A 14,463-nucleotide genomic window follows, 5' to 3' on the forward strand; every position below is an offset into this window, starting at 1 on the left:
TAGAACTGTTAATCAGCACTATACTGTTATAAGCTTTAAACACACGTAATTATTTCTTATCATGACACTGTTAAACTGGACAAAAGCAAACTATATTAATTACTAAATCAAGTCAGTAAATACTGGACCACTTCCATATATCCCATACTTGAAAATTCAGAATGTATAGACTTTGATGGAAAACAGTCCAAAGCACTGTTTACAGCAGTGCAGTGTATTAAATACTTCAAAAGAATGATATGTTGCTTTCCTGCTACTTTCCCAATAAAATGAGTTTCTTGCCCAGACTTTTACAGTTACGTCTTTGAACAGAAAAGCTCAGCTTTCCAAAGGCACAGACATTTTCAGATGAACTTAGTTAGGATGAAAACCTTACGATCCCTAAAGAGTCTTTTCATAATGTAATGAATGATGGAAAAACTTTGCTGACGTAATACTGTACAAACATTACATAATAAGGATTAATATTTAGTGTTGCCAAAATCCTTAAATGTGTTTACTATTTGCATTCTGTATTGCAGAAATCCGCTAGAACTAAAAATATGGTCATGAAATATTCTGCCTTGCTTAAAAAATTGACAGTACAACCATGGTTAAGTCCCTCAACTCCATCAGAGGGAATTAAATAAAAAACAGCTGGCTGATATGAAACAGCAGGCTCTTGAGCTGGACAAACTTACTAGAGGACATTCACTCGCTTATTAACTTTTTGCAAAAGTGGCTAGAAACTGCAGTTTTGAATACACTCTCTTGACAATACAATCAAGTGATGAAGAAACCAGTGGCATCTTTGAAAAGTCACATTTATAGTCAGTATTGGGTGTGCCCTTAGTTTGCATCTTTGTAATAATGTCTCAGAGCCTGTGAAGAGGAATGACATTTTATTCCCCCTGTATGTCTTATTTATCCCCTAACAATTCTGCAAATGAACCTCAATGATGACATCCTGAAGCCTCCATAGGCAGCTGTGAGCTAGATAGAAACTCACATAACTCTCTTTGTGATAAAGGGGTCCAGTACAGATAGCCCGTTTAATATTATTTGGACGATTGGAAAACATTGGCTGCATAGAGGACTCAATGGCTTGAAAAGAAAATAGTAATGTTAATCTATGTATTATTATCTTTGCAGCTGCTGTAGTCATTTTAAAATATGACCACCATCTTTTAGCCAAGGAAACTGCTGGCTAAAAGATTAGATCTTTAGAAAAAGGATGACGGAACATTTATACATGATTTTATACATTTGGGGTGATAAATTTAATACAGTGGGGGATCACACAATTTACTGTAATGTATAATCTATTTAATTACATAGCAGCCCTCCATTTGTCCTACCAAGAGACCGAAAAAAAAGGTTATCTTGTCATATAATTGCATGCCCTGGGTGCATTGTGAAGCACAAGGCAAAACCGCTATGCACATTTACTTTACATTTGTATTAGATTTTTAGAGTTTTTAAAGATAGGTTTCTTTTCAGCAATTCTAGGAAGCCTATTCAGGTTTACATGTCTTTACAGAACAAAATATAAACTGTTCAACACAAAGCAAACAATTTCAAAGTGGCATGTTTGTTTCAGAGCAAAGAAAAGGTGTTTTGCACTTGTTGTTACACAATGAATTGTAAATTCAAAAGGAAATAAATGGAAGCAACAAACGCCACTTTACCTAATCCGCCCCATGAAGACCTATAATCACATCTGAGTGATAATTACATGTATTTTTCAATGAGGTAATATTAAAAAAAAAAGAATGATCCTTCAGCTATGATTGTCAATTGGATGGGAAGTTTTGGTTTTTGAGGTTGATGCTTCATTATAGTGAGAACAGCAAATGAGTTTAAGTGGATAAACACGGTTTATCTTTGTCATGACTTCTTTAAGGTTGTTTGTCATGATTATAGCCCTGTAAGGGGTATATCACAAACAATGTAATAAACAGAGAGGTAAAGAAAGAGCCACTGTAGCCTTGTTTTTCATTTGACTGCAGATGTAATCTGTAAAACTGGGAACATTACCATTCCCAGTAATTCTACCAAACAACAAACCTCTGTTGACATCCCAGTCATTCATACAAGTTTACCTCTTTTCATGCCTTCAGACAAAAAAATGCATAGGAATGCTATGTGATGATAACGTTCCTATTTTCCTAGAACTCTGTGTTCAGCTGATATGGTTGAAAATGGAGTAATTAAACTGCACTAAAAGTGAAACCTAACTATAATACTATAACTGTATACCTTTTTTATCACACAACTCTTCAATGTGACATGAACAAGGACCCCTCCATGTTATCACTGCACAAAAATCACGTCATTTTTCAGTTAAGTAATGCAATTGTGTGTTTATTTGGCCGGCCCCCAAGCTTTAAAATCTTCTCATCATTTAAGCTGAGGAACATCCTGAATCTGCCAAAGCTATACTCAGTTATTGTGGATTTTCCCATATAAAAGTCGACTGGGGTAAAGTGTACAGTACTAAAGAATGTAGCAAAGTATCAATCATCATAGTCAATGCATGGCAGAGCATGGGCAAGCCTGCATTGTAATAAGTGATAATTATGGTAAAACATTATAGGACACGGTTAACCATAGAAAAACACAATAATTATATAGCATGTGAAAATCATGGTAAACTGCAAAACTACAGTGCAACCATAGTAAACATTTATAAAGGTTCCTAAAATCAACCTCATTTGCTTTCAAATCATGCTTTTATTTGAATGCTCTTAAAGGTACTATTGCAAGGTTTTCAAATTAATTTGCCTACCTCTCAATTGCTTCAGCACCATGATCACTGCTTCCCTTATCCCTCTGCAGTTAACTTTTTATTTGTAAGACGTATTTGTAACTTTGAAAAAGCTCTCATATGGGTAACACCCACTTTTTCTGGAAGAATACTAATGACAGCAGCAACCAACTCCATGTTTATGCTTGTACAAGTATGAGTGTCCTCCTATCCTCTGGGATTTTAAATAAACTGTTACCAAACACTCATATTAGGCAACTTTTATGTTAACAAAAAGTGGATCAAACATGGAAAAAAAACGGTTACCTCCATCAGTAGATTGGATTTGGAGTGTAAGAAAACCCATATATTTTAATGCAAATATGTGAGGGACCTAAAACTAACAAGTATGCCAGTAATATACCCCCCCCCTCCCCTGCAGTAAATACAAAATTAGACTCAGTATCATGAAAAAATAGACCTCCATGACAAATCCACAGAATGTATATGTAAAATAATGAAATAATTATAAACTGGTGGACATCTGCTTCCTAATATCCACAGTTTACTGTGCTAAAGTTAAAACAATGTCCTTATCAAGTTTCAAACAACTGGATGAGAAGTGGTACTTTAAGAGCTTGGTGCTCCGGAAGGCCCGTTTATACCCTTTTGAAACAAGATGTTACAATAGATAGGGTGTTTTCAGTATAACACTATTTTTATATTTTAATAGAAAAGTAATATAACATCAATGACGGGAATGGTTATATGCAATGGTACAGGCTTCAGACTGGCAGAGTTTACTCTCTTGTTTTTCTTGAGTGAGAAACATGAACTAGCAAGAAGGGCACAATAGTAATTAAGTCTAAACAAATGTAACCAAAACTATAATTAAGTTTTTTTTGTTTTTTTGTTTAACTGAAACCGTTTAACGGTGTGGGGGGTGGAGGGGGTCTGGTCCTACCTGGGTCGATAGCACAGCAGTAACTTCTCTCTCTGGGTGGGTTTACTGGGTAGTAAAGGTCCATAACCTGAAAAAGACATGTGGCAATATCAGGATTGTAATTTCATTCATTGGCCCAGTTCTTTTAAATGCCTAATTATGAAACGAGGAAATATATATAGGCTTACTGTAATTAAAAAGTACTAAGAGATGAATTCGAGTCCAGGCTATTCATTTGCCGACCGAGGACGGGAGCTCCCAGGGGGCGGCGCTCAATTGGCTGAGCGTCGCCCGGGGGGAGGGAGGGTTAGGTCGGCTAGGGGTTCCTCGGCTCACCGCGCACTAGCGACCCATGTAGTCTGGCCTGGCGCCTGCGGACATGCCTGTAAGCTGCCCGAGAGCTGCGTTGTCCTCCGACGCTGTAGCTCTTGGGTGGCTGCATGGTGAGTCCGCAGTGTGAAAAAAAGCAGTCGGCTGACCGCACACACTTCGGAGGACAGTGTGTGTTCGTCTTCGCCCTCCCGAGTCAGCGCAGGGATTGGTAGCGGTGAGCTGAGCATAATAAAATAATTGGCCATTCCAAATTGGGAGAAAATAATAAAAATAATTGGCAACGACTAAATTTATAAAAAAAAAAAAAAAAAAAAAAAAGTACTAAGAGACTATTGTGAAAAAAATAATAGCTTAATTAATCACCAACGGTTGTGGCTTGGACATGTCAGATATCGAGGTTTTTCTATCAGCAACATGTAAAAAATGTGTAACTGTAACTGTGAGCAACAAAATGGAATGTTTGGTTCAGGGCAGAGGCAGGGCCTGTAAGTTTTAGTTCTAACTAGTAATACAAAAAAAAAAAATGTAGACAAAAGTCTGACAATATGTCTGTATAAAAAACCCCAGAGAAAATACAGCTTGAAACATGCATCTGTCTTTTCTTTTAGTACTGCAGAATATCTCATCATTGAGAGCGTAAATGTGACCCTATAAAAATAATTACCTTGTTTGTGGAAAAAAGTGCAACATGATCAGCAAATGCACTGAGGCAGTGATATGCAACCACGAAATACAGTTTTATACTTTTGGTTATGCTTTCAAATAAGTATCAGTAATTCCTATTGATTTCAATAGATGTAGGCATTCATTTATATTGCTCACCAAAAGTTAAGCATATTACATTTTCTTGGAATCTCAGATATTCTAAAACCATTTTTTCAAATGATTTAAAGTGCCAGCAGTTTCTGTATTGTCCTTGCTACAAGGTCATAGCCCTTCTGACTGTGATCGGCATACCTAACCCCAATTACTGTTAAATGAAGGCACCTGAGGCAGAACAATGTGTATTTTTCACATATATAAAAGCTTAAGACTTTCAGACTCCTCATTGAATTGTTGAAGTGATTTGAGGACAATACAAAAAGGGGCACTATTTTAATCCTATTCCAACATTGGATGTAACTGCATCTGCACTACTGCACATGTATAAGCTTAAACAGCATTTTTCAAAACTGCAAAAAATTAATTGAATTAAATAATGACCTGAATTTAAAATAATCATGTAATTCATTAAACATATTTCTGTTTACCTTGCATGGGTCAGGGACATGAGTTACTGTATAGTACTGCTACAAATGGCTCACAAACTGTTATCAGCAACACACTTTCTTTTCTCACAGCCTGACAGATGGCAAGCATGACACCCTGTACCCATAAAGCATGCAGAGCAGATGCAGGCCAAGCTTTAATGCATAACCAGGGTAAGAGGCTTTTACTTCTGACAGCTACACAGGCCACCAGCTAAGCAGAGTCAGGAATGTGCCAAGTTATTTGGCATCTCAAACTGAGTTCAGAAATCTAAAACAGATTAAAAAGCCTTAAATGTCTTCATGTTCCTGCTAGAATAATGCGTTTTAGACTGCTTTAAGCTAAACATCATGTTCTCTTAAAATGCCATTCTCCCAGGCCCTATTTGCAAATATAGCTGTGACACTGAAAACTACTGTTCTGAAAAAAAAAAAAAACTTGTATGAGAAATATGTTTAAAAAAGAACATTTAACACCAAGGAACTCCTGAGTAACATCCTACAGCCCAAGCAAAAGAAGACAGTGAACACCATGCCAATTCATTCTGCCCCCTCACGCAAAGCTGTTTAAATGAAAACCTAATGCTGAGCATATGACCATTTGGGAATCTGCCAGGTACAACATAAATGGGCTGCAGTAATTGAAATGTTAACGTTTAAAAAGTTGTGGCACGTTTTACACATAACTAGTATTAATCCCAGCTATGCATAACAACTGCAAATCATTGTAGCCCAGCAATTTCTTTGAAGTGAGATGCGAGATGATCTAACATCTAAATAATTTATTAAAATGAAGTATTCTACATTAATAACGGCATTATTGTATATTGAGGGGAAATTAAACACATACGCCTATAAGGGAAATCAGACATTATTAAAAAAAAAACACAAGCTTTATATTTAAAGTCACTATTTTTTACATTTTATGTTGTCACAGATGATAGAGTAGTTTTAGACAAAGAAACAAATAGTAGATTGTTAAAATAGGGCTGTTTGAGTACAAAGGGTTAACAATTTTATTTTTTTTTATCAGACGTCAGCTGATTTATTAAGCAAGCTTTATTGCAATCTTTTAACATCTGTAAAAAAACTCCACACTTAGTTTTGGTTGGCCTCAGAATAATACTGTTAGTTGTCATGCTGTCAAAATCCCTTATCGAACCATGGCCCTCATTCCTTTATTTTCCATTACTATGGTCTATTATCATGCCTGTATAATGTTAGCCTTTAGTTTATCTATCTGGGGTCCATTGTATAAGTAAGTTATCTGTGTGGTCCAGTGGTTAAAGAAAGGGGCTTGTAACTAGGAGGTCCCCGGTTCAAATCCCACCTCAGCCACTGACTCATTGTGTGACCCTGAGCAAGTCACTTAACCTCCTTGTGCTCCGTCTTTCGGGTGAGACGTAATTGTAAGTGGCTCTGCAGCTGATGCATAGTTCACACACCCTAGTTTCTGTAAGTCGCCTTGGATAAAGGTGTCTGCTAAATAAACTAATAATAATAAGCACCCTCGAGCTATTCAGAATTGTATTCAAAACGTAATATGAATTTTTGTTGAATTTGTTTTAAATAATAAAGTGCGGGAAGTTTCAGCTGTGTCAAAGGTACCTAACATTAGTTTTAGTTTACATTCTTGGTGTTTCTAAACCATGCATGTACTACTCTGTGTGATTTTAAACATAATATTGTAGATGGGGAACAAGGAAAAAAACAATAATAACTAATACACCTAAGGATACAGAAATCCCAAACTGTCCACATTATTTTGTTTGTGAGAGCGCTGGAGTTCACATTAACATATTGCTTTGTTAAAAGGGATTTATGAGAGGCTGTAAGGAATTTGGCAAATGTCTTATTAAATGTTTCATACAAATGGTACATTTATAAATGAAAGAGAGACTAAAACACACATGCATAAAGGGTTATGTCAGTAATGAAAGAAATGTGGTGCAAAAACTAGAGAAGCAAAGTTGGAAAAACAGAAATAAATAAAAGGAAAAAAAAGGGTTGAAAGCATGTTGAGGCTTACAGGTTTTCCTCAAGAGATGAGCAGCGATCTGAGAAACGTATTCCTCTTTTGTCTTTGTAGATGTAACATGTTTTCTACTCATTATATTCCTTCCAGTTTTATTGTAACATTACTGTTGGTGTGCATTTGATCTCAAAATTAGGTGAAATGGGCTACAACATGTGATGTTATACACGTGTTTTAAACCACAATATTTTAAATATATATTTATAAACACAATGTCCCTTTTGGGTACAGTTTTTTAATTTGAAGGAATGTACGAAACAATTTCAATTCCACCGTTGTGAATCTGTTGCAAATAGGCTCCAAAGCACCTGCAAGTTTGAGATAAGAATTCTCTTCTCTTTTGTGAATAGCTGACTTTATATTGAAGATTGAAATATGTATCTGTGGTCTTGAAATCCTGAGGGAAAGACTTCCACAACTCAGAGGAAATGTGGTTAAAAACCTTTCACACCCAGATGGTCTAGTTCGAGGGACAGATCTAATTGTTGCCGCACTTCAAAGGTTACAGTCTGCATATAAAAATGAGAACATAAATTGTGCTTTTATCATTACCATGCATACAAAAAGGAAAGAGAGTATTCTCATGGGACCGAAACGGGATATGGACTAAATGAACTTCATTATATAAAGACGCTTAAGCCTATTCAACAAGGCACAGTGTATAAGCAAGTAGTTCATATCTTTATTGGCAAGTTTTTGAAGGGTCTCAAATTCCAACTTTCCAAAAGTAAAATTTCAATGTATTTATAAGGGATATGAGGTAGGATGAACAAACCAGTTATCACCCTTTTACCTCAGAGAGAATGCATGGGCTTTTTAAACCACACTCTTTTAAAAGTGTTTCACCTAGTTTTAAGTTAATTGTGTTTAAGTTAATTTGCAAAAGCAAACAGCAGTAAGAAAAAATAGGACCTCCCAACTGGATTAAAGGTGTTTAGACCATTGTGGGTGGCAGATACTGCAGCTTTTCTGCAAGGTAATCATAATTTTAGGTCTGATTTACTTAGCTTTAGTGCAAAGTGCAGAACTATCAATGCTATTAAACTAATAACACACAACATTAACAGTTTTTGAAAGACCCTAATTACCACAACCCGTTTCTGTGAATTTGAGGGGCATTACTGCCAGGGAATATTCCATACATCATGTCCTGCATAGGTATTGTTATAGAAGCTTGCTGAAGTTTAAAAGAATAGAGCAACACCCCTTGCATCCTTATAAGGTGTGTTATTCTGTCCCACTGTTTACATACTGTAGAAGGCACTAAAAAATCAGTTCTACATTTTGTCTGTATGCCTTAATTCTTAAAATCTGGGACCAAAATATATGGCTTGCCAGTATAATTTTGGTATTAATTATATTTAGAAATACATTTCTAACTATAACTATAACATCTCTATATGCATCATCACAGAAGTTGCTTGACACATTACATACATATATACTTACATACATACATACATGCCCTCATCCACACCCCCACACTATACTTTAAAAATAGCATGTCAGCATATCTGCTCCATCATCTGCCAGATGAAGATTCAATACTAATGTGAAGCATAAGAATCATTTTGGTGGTGGTCATTTTTTTTTTTTTTGCAAGAATCAGGACTTTATAACCGCCCTGTACAAATAAACGTTCAATATAAAAGTGCCAAAAGTTAATAGGTTGTGTGTAAGGTGTCGGCTTTTTTTTCTTTTTTTTTTTAGAGACGTCATCTTGTGCAGTCTGGGCGAGAGAACTACAAAGCTGTATCTCTTAATAAGAGGCCTTCTATACAGAAAAAGATACACAGAAATCTCAGGAATAGCTATTTTTTTTTTTGTTTAAATACAAGTGTTTGACACATGGGAGGACATCTCTACACAGAATAAGATGTCATTTTGACAATTTCTGTTATTGGTTGGTTTCCTAAATGTGATTTATAATACATTTAGAATACATCTGCATACTAATTTGCACAGTTTGCAGACAAGGGGATTGTCTTATATTATTTTCTGTAATTGTTTGGTTAGTTGTTTGGCTTTTTTTCACATGCTTTTCCCATGGTTATACTATGCATTTACCATAGTTTACCATGCTTTTGCTATGCTTTATTACATTTTCCTATGCTTTTACTATGGTAACATTTTATCAGGGTGCTATTATGTTAAATGTGCTATTAGAGAAAATAAGAGAGATACACCGGTGGTTCAATGGGTGTTAAAATGTGCAGGTTATGATGGGAAAAGCAACTGAAATTTAAATTGCCCAACTCCTTGAGTGCTCACAAGTGCCTGTGAGTATTACCAGTTTTGATAACCACCATTTTCTCTGACACCAGGAGCCATGGGGCAAAATCAAAGACCTCACATCCATTATACAACACAAGTCAGAGTTACAACTTTAACACAGACACCTGGCAGGAGGATGACATTTTCACAGTATGTTGTCAGGACTGTAGAATATGCATACAGAGCTTAAATAGCAAGCAGCTATTTTTAGGATACGAGAGCAAAACATTAAAAAAAAACTAATAATGTCCAAGTGCAAAGCATACCATTCAAAAACCAACATAACAATTTTGATTGCTTCTCATTCTTCAATTACAGTACCTGTGCTCTGTCCCTTGGTTCCCATATATCCTGGGTTCTGTAGGTGATCACTGGGGCATTGCACACGCAGCATTCCACCATGACTGGGTGGACAAAGAACAGTGCATTTCTCATCAGCCACGGAGAACTCAAATGCACTTCTATATCTTGATGCCTTGAAGGCGCTTTCTGTTTAATGTCTGTATGATGCTTGTTCATCTTCTTCCATTTTCTTATCTGTGTGCAAAGGTAATAAAACACAATGCTTTATTATTACTGCTGAGGTCATTTAGGGTTTAGGTGTAGGTAGCCTTAGAAAGCAGACTATACAGCACACATTAAGCCTTGATTAATGTGTAGCTTGATTGGTAGCTGAACCATGTGTACCACTGGTTCTGCGTCAGAAAGAGTGGACAGCTGATCTGTTCCCATACTTCTGCACTTCCGACCCAAACTGTTCCCTGCAAATGTGAAGCTAGCTGGCATTCACCAGTAGGACTGGGATGACAGATTGTATTGGAATGATGTCAAATGTTAATTGATGACTTTCTATAAACCTTCTGACACATTGCTTAATTCTTTCAAATTTTGGACAATTGCCACTCGTTCCATTTCTAATAAAGATTTAAGTTTGTTAAACCATGAGCTCAGCATAAAACAAGCTAAATTGGGTAAAAACCGAATGCCTGAAAAATGTTCAATGATATTTAGAATAAATTGAGCCATATTTAAAGTAATGTGCAATTAGTTTATACTGTATGAACACTCCCTTTGTTTTATGAATACAATCCGAAATGCCACATAAATAATTTTAATCCATTTAATCCAAGAACATATTAGGCCATAATATGAATATTTGTGTATTAGCTGATGATGATTTTCTGTTCTTGCCTTTGAATTATGAGAATGAAATGAAGCACTTCATTTTCTCATGCTACATCCATGATCAACTTAGATAGTGATTTGTTTTTTGGTTCTAAAGATGAAGCAATAAATGACCTTCTATATCTAAGTGCTAAGAAGATTAAACACTTTTAAGGGGCATTTTGTTTCTTTGTTTATAAAATAATGCAAACTAGCTTGCTAACATTTTAGCAACAATAATACTGTATACAAGAAAAATATCATATCTGTAAAGTCTGATGTTTTCTGATTTTCATCATCTATAAATCAATCATACAAGTAAAGATTTTAGGCTGTGCCTTCATCAGTCAAATGTAGTTTATCTTTGAGTATTTTAAACTACTTAAAATCTGATATTCTACATATTAGAATTGTAAATATTCTATACTGTAACCTGTATATACTGTATATATAAATAAATCAAACTATTAAATGTGCTCAGAAATTAGTCAGATTGGGGCACTTTATCTGTCCAAAAACAGAGCCCATTTTTACATTGTATAACATGTTAAGCTACTAATGTATAATCATATAAAGCAGGGATTATAATTTAACATGTTACTTTAGAAAAAAAAGTGTGATGGCCATCATTAACCATATCCTTTAAATTCAGTAACATTATTTGTTTATTACTTTGCAAACACACAATATAAATGCATGTTAAAATTCAAATATGTTTCTTAACGTCATACTTTATGTTATCTCAAACCCTCTGAATTCGTATTATGTGAATAAAGGCAGAACAGTGCTTGACCTGCTTACATAAAAGGCACATTCTCATTTAACGCTAAAAAGATTCATATAGTTCCAATACTCTGACATCAGCCTCAGTAGGATTTCTTCCTGTCTTGACCTGAAGAGACTCATAATGTCCCAGGACATGAACTGCTTGATACAATCCCAAACTTTGGTATTCCAAAATTGTGGCCATTAACACAATGAGGAATGTTTGCATGTGCAGTGATGCAGGCAAAGTTCATGGTCAGGAGGCAGATGCATGGTAATAAACTTGTCCTTGCTCAGAAGGAGCTGACACACATTCCAAGTGAGGGCTGAACTGCTAAAGGGTCAATACCTGTTTAAATAGCTGTCAAGGCAACAGAACAGACTTTAGCCTATCACAACATGGAAACAAAGCCTGCAATTACATAACCACACTTCCAGATAAGAGTTGTGCTGATGATGTGGAAACATGCCCCTAGTTATCATTGTAATACAAATGTTCAATTTACGAAATACAGTATGGTACAGCATATCAATTAACAGCAGAGTTAATCCAGGCCTCAAGTAATTTTTCTTTTTTTTTTTTTTGGAAATGATTTTTGGGCTTTCAAAACCATAATAAGCAATGATAGACAGCCATTTATGTTTGTGACAATAATTCATGCTAGGTTCTAAAGCTTAAATATTAAATCATTAAATAAATCACTTTGCGCAATTTACACTGATTATTACTTCCAACCTCTCATAACCCTACACAAAGCAGCCACATTTATGACTTCTGGTTACTCTACTAAAAAGTGACTTACAAAGCTCTTTTCTTAAACAGCTACTGTTTCTAATAGGAACATGTTTTTGTTGTATTGGATGATTGTGAAGAGACTGTTCTCATATTTTTCCTGCCCATTATCATTTATCACATTTATCATTTAATTTATGAAGTACCTGTACTTTGGAACTATGATGGTAGGAAGGTTTGGAATACAGGCATGCTAAATGTACAGCAAACGACTGTCAGTCACCTACAAATCTATTCAGACCTGACTAGAAAGTCTTGTTCAAGTTTAAAAATAACATTTGCTCGTCATTTAAATTGCTCATAATTTTAAGTTATTTGCTATAACCTCAGTTACAGGACATACGGACATTATTAATCATATATGATACAGGATAATACATGTAACATAGTTATTTATAAAGCTACCTAATTTTACAGTGAAAATATTCTTTTGTAGCAGACTGGTTTTGTTGTGCTTGTCCCCGTATTAGTGCACAGCCTCTCTGGCTGGATTGCACTGCAATACACAATGAGGGGTCTGTGTGGAAGTAAGAACCAACGCTTTGGTTTCGTACTGGTGTGCCTTGGGGAACTAGAGAGCGCAGGTGGGTTATTTGTGATGAATGTGTTCCAACGTGTAACAGCCCAGCAATCAAAAGCCTATTTATGCGTAGTTGTTTGTACATAGGATGTGTAGTCATTTCCACACTCAGAGCACTGTTAAAGTAACTGTATCTAACAAAATTATTCCAAAGTTCTCAATTGTGCAGTTTTGAAAGGAACACGTTAAACCATGTATTTATTATTATTTATTGATTTATTTATTTTCATTTTAAAACAGGCATCTGACACTACACTGAGTTAGAAAGCTCTCATCTGGCTTGCCTTCCCATTAAGGAAATCTGTTTCTGTTTTACCTGCTTGGTCATTTTACACCTTTAGTGTCTTCTACGTCAAAGCATGTTACTGGCTAAAAGCAAATCAGTCAATAGGGGAAGCAGCTGATTGGTGATTGACAAGAAAGAAGCCAGTGAAAGGGTGGAGACAATCACCATTTAGGTAAAATGACCTAGGGAGTACAAAACAGTCTAAAATCATGGCTTGCAAACAGAGTAGTGTAATACCAGATAAACATCTAGGTTTAAAAGATTTTTTAATATGTACTGTCCAGTGGTAATTAGTAGTCAACAGAAGAGGAGATTGGTTAAATACAAAAAAATAAAAAAATTTCAACAGGGAAGTCCACAGGTCAAACAAGGACAGATTAAAGTGAATCTGACAGCTTTGTTTTTTTGTGATCCAGGCAATACAGTTTATATCAGGTCACGGTACTAACAGATTTACGTAACTTGCAGACTAAAAACAAGACGAAAAGCTTTAATAAAATCAAGATTAACAGTATAAAACATGTAGTTAATTAATCGTGATGGAATCCAGAACAAGAAACTTAAATGTGAGTCTTTTAGTAAATTGATGCTTTTCCATGGAAATGCTAAAATAACTGTTTACTGTCCTACATTTACATTGAGACTTACATGCAATTAGGTTTTGAAATAATGAACGACCAGTTGCTTTCGACAAACACATACTGCATACCTGCCAACTTTTGAAAATACAAAATCAGGAGATTTTGGGGGGAGGCGTCGGCGGGGGTGGTGGTGCTGGTTAGAGAAAAGCTGAAGGTAATAATGCATTACAACTGGCAATCTGAATGATCAGGAGTTTCTTGAGTCTCTCCGGGAGATGGGAGATCGTGCCTCTGTATCGGGAGTCTCCCAATGAAATCGGGAGATTTGGCAGGTAAGATACTGTCAGAGCAAGCAGAGTAAATACAGGGTCATGGTCATCACCTTTGAGGTGTTGGATTGTTTTAGCTTATTTACCTGTTTTGGAATACTGAGCCCATTCACAAAGCTTATGAGTTATTTAAAGAATGTCTGTTTTTATGAATACAAGTTTGACATTCCTGATGTTGGTATCTATTGTTAAAGAAAAAGAAAACACATATATACAGACATTCACCATTTTATTTTAATAATTAAGCTATTGTATTTCAAGATAATTCCTCTTGTGCTGTATTGTACACCTAGTTTAACGTGTTGTGGCAAAACATGTATTTACCTGTGGCAATAACTATAGGACTTTTTCATAAGTATGGTTACAAAATTAAATAATGTACTTATTAATAATACTACTACTACTACT

At 35.5% G+C, this 14,463-nt stretch overlaps 1 protein-coding gene across 2 annotated transcripts in view; it reads right to left on the reverse strand.

Annotated features, from left to right (window-relative positions):
- LOC117411073 (serine/threonine-protein kinase Sgk1-like) overlaps positions 1 to 14,463 on the reverse strand; it is a 41,915-nt gene that overhangs the window by 15,473 nt on the left and 11,979 nt on the right. Inside the window, exons 3-4 of one of the 2 annotated variants that reach the window (XM_034018136.3) lie at positions 9,879 to 10,094; positions 3,690 to 3,756 (exon numbers count right to left, since the gene is read on the reverse strand). In XM_034018136.3, the coding sequence (XP_033874027.3) occupies positions 3,690 to 3,756; positions 9,879 to 10,094 (283 nt within the window). Of the gene's footprint in view, positions 1 to 2,767; positions 2,812 to 3,689; positions 3,757 to 9,878; positions 10,095 to 14,463 lie in introns of those variants that run through there. The other variant, XM_034018140.3, reaches the window with a different exon arrangement.

The sequence above is a fragment of the Acipenser ruthenus genome, chromosome 6 (assembly GCF_902713425.1).
Source record: "Acipenser ruthenus chromosome 6, fAciRut3.2 maternal haplotype, whole genome shotgun sequence".
In the NCBI taxonomy this organism is placed as follows: domain Eukaryota; kingdom Metazoa; phylum Chordata; class Actinopteri; order Acipenseriformes; family Acipenseridae; genus Acipenser; species Acipenser ruthenus.